General features: G+C 31.1%; 1 protein-coding gene across 1 annotated transcript; it reads left to right on the top strand.

Annotated features, from left to right (window-relative positions):
* Positions 1 to 3,829: 3,829 nt before the first annotated feature.
* Positions 3,830 to 5,609, top strand: LOC142167875 (5-epiaristolochene 1,3-dihydroxylase-like). The gene is made up of 2 exons (XM_075228237.1): positions 3,830 to 4,768; positions 4,891 to 5,609. Exons 1-2 carry the CDS (start codon positions 3,875 to 3,877, stop codon positions 5,512 to 5,514), a joined length of 1,518 nt encoding a protein of 505 aa, XP_075084338.1. The 5' UTR covers positions 3,830 to 3,874; the 3' UTR covers positions 5,515 to 5,609.
* Positions 5,610 to 7,755: the final 2,146 nt, after the last annotated feature.

The raw sequence follows: 7,755 nt of genomic DNA, 5'->3' as shown, positions 1-7,755 counted from the left end.
TGACTTTGTTTTTATAAAAGAAAGAAAACTGACTTTAGTAGATAATTTAAGATAGTTGAGTAACCATTTGAGTAATGGACTCTTTGAAAATGTCTGGAGAAGAGTATTGGCTTCTCTGTTGGCTATACATAGAAAGCACTTCACGAAATGTTTGACACCATATAATTTAGAAGAATAAGTTAATAGAGCATAAATTTTGCCTATCGAAAACGGAATTGAGTAATAAGAAGATATATCTGATTTTATTTATCAAAATATATTGATATTGCTGGATTTTATCCATGCATCATTCACATGAATATAAAAAAGGAAGTGATATAGGAAAAAATATAGTTAGAGAATATTGAGGCAATGATATTAGAAAAATAACTCAAGCAATGAAAATGGTTATTCAACTTTTAAAGGTTAGTTTTGTAAATTGAGTTTGAAGTTAGGATTGTCTTATTTATAATACTAACTTCTATGTACGTAGATTTTTAGTTAAGTATTTATATGAAAGAATAATAAATTAAAATAAATATAAAAGTATATAAGAAGAAAGAATCATGTAGAAAGCAATTGGCATAGAAAAAATGCAATAACCTTTAAATGTTGAAAGACGGTATCATTACATTAACATAATATTTTATTCAAAATGATTGGCAGTCGTATGAACCTGCAAAGATGATCAATTTCGTTATGTTCGTTCTCAATATATTATATGTATTTGTAAAGTAGTAAAATATAGATTGTAATCATATCTTGCCTACTATTTCTTTGCAGATAATGTGTTTGGCATATGTTTTGTTTTTTGGATAATGTGAATAATACAAATTCAGCTATAAAGCAAATGTGATCTTATAGTCAGAGTAAAGTTAATTGTCTTTTAAATCCGGAAGTATTACGAACATATAATCACGACATATAGTGTTACACATATTTTAGTAATTTTTCTTAAGTCCAAACTGCACGGTTAAGTGATGGATTTTCTAACTATAAGTAGAATTGACACTTGATATATTTGAGTCATTCAAAACAAAGAAAAGACCAAACAATGCTCAAAAGTTTCAATTTTGGTTTCGCATGCCAATTTTATTATTTGGGTAGATTTATGTATTTGACTCCTTTGTGAAAATATTTTTCATAAGATTTGAAGATTTTTTAGTATAAACATCAAAATGGTAAAAGAGGAAATATTTTTGTAGTAAGGTCAAACAATATTCTTGCACTATCGGTAATTTAGTTTTCATTTCCTGAAATAGCGTAATCCCTAAAAATTACGTTTCATACCTTGAATCCATTCAATAATATGCCTCATAGAGTTCTTGTCTACATGTGATCGATATAGTTTTGGAACTCTCAGAACATGTGGGATTCTATTGTTTCATATTATATTGTACAATTTGAATTTGTATAGTATTGCATTACTAATTCAAAAGAGTATTTTTTATTAGTTGTATTGACTTCAAATATTATCTATAACATGGGGTCCTTGCTAATATCTAATTTGGTCGAATAATCTATATATTATTTATAAGATATCAGAATGCTCAATATAGCAAATAATTAATGTATTGACAAAGAAGATAACTTATTAGATATTGTCAAAAAGATGACTTAATATTCCAACTATTAAATTAATAGAAATTCAATCGGACAAAAGCATTAGCAGTAAGCGACTATAAAACGATTGACATAGAAAATATGAGACAAATCTTTTAAATGCTGAAAATCAATACAGTTACACTAAAATAATACTATGAAATTGCACAAACCATTAATCTCTTAATATATAAAATTTAAACTTAAATACTACGTCAATGTATAAGACTTTGATATCCAAAACTAAAAACTATGACAAAAATAAAAAAAGAAGACACAAAAACAATTACAATAAAAGTTAAGATGTCATTGTTTTATTATTGCTTTTTATAGAATTTCTAAACCACGTTATTTCTCTTTAATTCATATACACGACCTTAACCCAAAGCATTAACTCAATTGCGAAAAATAGGAACAATAAAGAGGACTACTAATACCTTTGGAGATTTTTGCTTCTTTCTATAGCAATACGAATAATGGATAATGTGGAACAATGACGTCTTTTATAGGAATGACTGACTTATTTTTTTTTTTTTTTACATGAATTCATGCAATAAATCTGAATCACATACCAACTCGAGAAGAATAACTAAACGAAGCATATTGTTGTTTAAAAAAAGGTGACTACTATACGAAACATATTGTTGTCGAAGAGATGGGGGCGCAAACTGTTGTCCAAGAAGGAGTAGGCTACCAAGAAGAAGTAGACGGTGAGGAGAGTCCAATTTATGGAATACCATAAGCAGATTTTATGGAATACAGAGTTTTGCTCCTCGCTGTCTTTAGTTTATGGAATACCATAAGCATATTAATCATTTGTAGACTAAACAAGAAAAAAATTAAACATATTTGTAGAAAAATACAAGTAGCTGGCTACCAAGAAGAAGTAGTCGACAAGGAGTAGAGTCCAAAATGAAGGAGTTCGAAGAAGAATAAAGAATTTGACCCAAAAGGGACTTCATGCGATCGACTTTTTAGGCCCAGGTATAGTTTGAATGGAAAAGAAATCTAGCTTTAGGAGATTTATATCTATATTCTTAAATTATATAAATATGGAAGGTCATAAAAGTCGAGCAATATTTCGGGAATATTTTTGTCGTTCAACATTTAGGATAAATTATTCGTGCTTTTATAATAATATAGATAGATATGGATAGTATGATGATTACTTATCGATTTATGTATATTTGCTCGTGCATTTGGCCCGTCAACAGCTATGAAGCAGGACCGACTGAAGCACATTTCGTTCGGGTTTTAATTATTTGTTTTTATCAAATTTGTAGCCGCCAAATTTGAGAGTCCATACTTTCAGATTACTAGGAATTTTCCCGGCATCGAAAAAAGAATATATTCATATTTTGGCTTCACAATAATTAGTCCACAATACTAATAATTACATCATTGTTGTTCTTTGAGTCAGCTGAATTATTTTGACTATGAATAATTAATGGTCAACAGGAAAGTAAACAAGGTCTGCTTCAATCAGATGTTGACAAACAAAAGTTGCAGAAATTATTATATTTGTCTTTCCGTTTCAATTTAGATGATACACTTTTCTTATTAGTTCGTTCAAAAAAGAATGACACATTTTTATGATTGAAAATAATTCAACTTTAAACTCTTCAATTTACTTGTTTTACCCTTAATGAGAAGCTTTTATAACCACACAAATGTCATGACCCCGTAAAATTTTTACCCATTAGGCTTTTAATACCACAAATTTCAAAAGTTTTTTTTTTCTTAAACTCTGTATCGAGTCAAACTAACTCATCTAAATTGATATAGAGGGAGTAGATATTATTACATGTTACTAATTCAAATTTGTGTCAGTAGACCCGTGAAGGAAATAAAAAAGCTCTGATTATTTTAGATCTCTGGTTAGGAATTATACAACTCCAACCATCCCACAGTACATGTATATCTTAGTACATACAAACAAAACTAAGTTGTCTCTCCACTTTCACTTTCTAAGGAACACAAGACTAAGTTTATTTGTTAATACTTATAATACTATCAAATTTCAGCCGCCAAAGTCTTTCTGGGCCATACCCCACACATTACTAGGAATTTTCCCGACTAATAATTAGCACATCATTGTTGTTCTTTGAGTCAGCTGAATTATTTTGATTAGGAATAATTAATGGTCAACAGGAAAGTAAACAAAGTCTGCTCTAATCATATGTAACAAAAGTTGCAGAAATTATTATATTGCCAAAGTTACAAATGCCTATAAAAGACCATACGCAACTAGACTTTGAAGAATCATCTAATAATCCTCCATTTATCTCCGAAAATGCAATTCTTCAGCTTGGTTTCCATTTTCCTATTCCTATCTTTCCTATTTTTGTTGAGGAAATGGAAGAACTCTAATAGCCAAAGCAAAAAATTGCCACCAGGTCCATGGAAAATACCAATACTAGGAAGTATGCTTCATATGATTGGTGGAGAACCACACCATGTCCTTAGAGATTTAGCCAAAAAATATGGACCACTTATGCACCTTCAGTTAGGTGAAATTTCTGCAGTTGTGGTTACTTCTAGGGAGATGGCAAAAGAAGTACTAAAAACTCATGACATGGTTTTTGCATCTAGGCCTAAAATTGTAGCCATGGACATTATCTGTTATAACCAGTCCGACATTGCCTTTAGCCCTTATGGCGACCAGTGGAGACAAATGCGTAAAATTTGTGTCATGGAACTTCTCAATGCAAAGAATGTTCGGTCCTTCAGCTCGATCAGACGTGATGAAGTCGTTCGTCTCATTGACTCTATCCGGTCAGATTCTTCTTCTGGTGAGCTAGTTAATTTTACGCAGAGGATCATTTGGTTTGCAAGCTCCATGACGTGTAGATCAGCATTTGGGCAAGTACTCAAGGGGCAAGATATATTTGCAAAAAAGATCAGAGAAGTAATAGGATTAGCAGAAGGCTTTGATGTGGTAGACATCTTCCCTTCATACAAGTTTCTTCATGTTCTCAGTGGAATGAAGCGTAAACTTCTGAATGCCCACCTTAAGGTAGATGCCATTGTTGAGGATGTCATCAACGAGCACAAGAAAAATCTTGCAGCTGGCAAGAGTAATGGTGCATTAGGAGGTGAAGATCTAATTGATGTCCTACTAAGACTTAAGAATGATACAAGTCTTCAATTTCCCATCACCAACAACAATATCAAAGCTGTTATTGTTGTAAGTACTATTGAATACTATATATGCTTATACTTACTCCCATATCCATTGCCATAGCTAAAAGATTTTCAAAATCCTATCACAAATAAGAAAATAATAGCTTTGCCATTATTAATTTACAGGACATGTTTGCTGCCGGAACGGAAACTTCATCAACAACAACTGTATGGGCTATGGCTGAAATGATGAAGAATCCAAGTGTATTCACCAAAGCTCAAGCAGAAGTGCGAGAAGCCTTTAGGGACAAAGTATCTTTTGATGAAAACGATGTGGAGGAGCTGAAATACTTAAAGTTAGTCATTAAAGAAACTTTGAGACTTCATCCACCCTCTCCACTTTTGGTCCCAAGAGAATGCAGGGAAGACACAGATATAAACGGCTACACTATTCCTGCGAAGACCAAAGTTATGGTTAATGTTTGGGCATTGGGAAGAGATCCAAAATATTGGGATGACGCCGAAAGCTTTAAGCCAGAGAGATTTGAGCAATGCTCTATGGATTTTTTTGGTAATAATTTTGAGTTTCTTCCCTTTGGTGGTGGACGGAGAATTTGTCCTGGAATGTCATTTGGTTTAGCTAATCTTTACTTGCCATTGGCCCAATTGCTGTATCACTTCGACTGGAAACTCCCAACTGGAATCAAGCCAAGAGACTTGGACTTGACTGAATTATCTGGAATAACTATTGCTAGAAAGGGTGACCTTTACTTAAATGCCACTCCTTATCAACCGTCGAGACTAATTTAATATTGGCATCAACTTTTTAAATTTTCTTCATCAACCTCATTATTAATGTACAATAATCTTTCTTCTGTTGTTGTAGGCTTTATCGATTTCCAATACATGTATTCTTTATTTAAAAATGTATCACATTCCATGTATAAAGGATACAGGACCTTCCTGCCTCGTGGAAGTTCAAACAGGAAAGTATGGCAAAAAGTTTTATTCATTTACCTAGGAGTGGAATAAAAAGTGTTGGAGGTAGAAATATTGTTTAAAAGTATCTTAGCTTCTGGCGCTTAATACAGGGGGTAGGAGGCATCGGATCATGCATCTTACTTCAACAGAAAGTAGATAAAAGGCCACAGAATTGTTCTATAGTTTCAACATCACTGGTAATTTGATAACGAAATTAGTACCACAAGCAGAACATAAGAACACCAAATCAGTGCATAGAATGCAATTGATCAAGAAAACCAGTGAATAGAATGCGAAAATCAGAACTTTCTAAAGCATGACCAAAAACGAGCTAAAGAATACAGAGAAAAAAGGTGAATATTCAAAAAATTTACTTCCTATCATTTAATCACATGTGTTCATAACAAAAAGGAAGGGTTTAATCTTGAGTAAATTAATTTAAACACCCTTATCATATGACTGAGTTAAAGGCACACCCCCTGTATTTCAAAATTCAAACACTTAATACCCCTATAAAATGAAAATCCTACATAAAAGTTAATGACTGTTGCTAACTTGAAGCCTAAGTTAAGAGAGTTAATCAAAGTCAACATCTGAGCTAAACGGATTGAGAATCATGATTTGAAGGTTCCTATTGGTTCGTACGATGGTTTTGGACTTGTGCTTATGTTCGGTCTAGCACCTGGGGGCTCAATCCCTCCTTTCTTTCCAATGCCTCCGGACACCTTGGAATAGATTTGATTGGAAGGAGGGTGCGGAACAAACACATTGGTTTGACTGCTGGGATTTCATTGGGACGCATCAGCGAAAAATGGAACTATTGAATCATGAGTGACTCGCTTTGTCATGATGGGAAGAATTGCAATAGTCCGTTAATCGTTTCCCTTTCATTCATATAACATGTCATAGATGGACTAAATTGCATTTCTGCATGTTTGCTTATATATACTTGTTTTTATATAGAAAAACCAAATTAATACATAAAACAAGAATCTGCAGAAATCATGACACTGGGTTCCCGCCACTTCAGATCTCTAGGTTAGTTTGTCTTTTTCTAAAAGCGGCTGAGTCAGCTCTTCTAAGTTCTAACAATAAAAAGTTTTTTCTATTTCTTCTATTATATAAAAGAGAGAAGAGGAGGTCGACAAAGGGCATCATGGTCATTTTAAAAATATTTTTTTTAGGTAAAGACTATTTTTTTTAGGTAAAGACTATTTTTTTTTAAAGTGGCAATAAATTATGTAAATTTTTATTAAAGTGTTTTTATATTAGTATCAATTGATATAATTTTATACAAGTTCTCATTAAATTGCAATTTTAATTGGAATACTTTATAAAATTAGGAAAAAAATATTTAAGAATAAAATATAGTCAAGTTCCTTTTTTATTATAGAATATTGAATATTGTTCAAATTGTATAATAAAGATTTCCTCTATAAAACATTATTTGAGAATAATCTAAACAAAAGATTAAGACAACTAATTTGGGGAATTATTTTTTTTATTATGTATTAGGCAGCATAAGAAGTATCATTCTGCATGATTATACTTTTTTCTCTATGATTAAATTTAGTTGGGTACTTCCTCTGTGTTCAATAAATAATTCAACATTATATAAATTTTAAAATACATAAATATAAAATTAACAATTTTTAAAAAAACTCAACAAATAATTATGGTAGAGAAAGTTGTATTACACTCTAGAGCATCTCAATCATATCAAATGAAACTAGAAAAATACTCCAATGCTTCAATTTAAGGTCATTTTGATTAGTATTTAGAGTGATTGAAAAATAAATTTATTTTAAATAAATTATTCAGATATGTCATTAAACTAGAATAACATACAAATTTTCTGGTAAAAAAATTCTGAATAATTAAAAATTACAATTATTTTTTGCAAAGAACAAAAAAAATCTTTTTCGTCAACTATTTGGAAATAAAATGAATATGTTTTATTATTTAAATTTTGATTAATATAAAAAAAAATACATTAACACAATTGATAATACTAAAAGAGTAAAACTATATATATTCAATTTAAACAATGAGAAAATACATCGCGGCTTA

This window comes from Nicotiana tabacum, chromosome 13, assembly GCF_000715075.1.
Source record: "Nicotiana tabacum cultivar K326 chromosome 13, ASM71507v2, whole genome shotgun sequence".
NCBI classification, from domain to species: Eukaryota; Viridiplantae; Streptophyta; class Magnoliopsida; order Solanales; family Solanaceae; genus Nicotiana; species Nicotiana tabacum.
The sequence above is the reverse complement of the archived record's forward strand: the minus strand, read 5'-3'. Positions and strand labels throughout refer to the sequence as shown.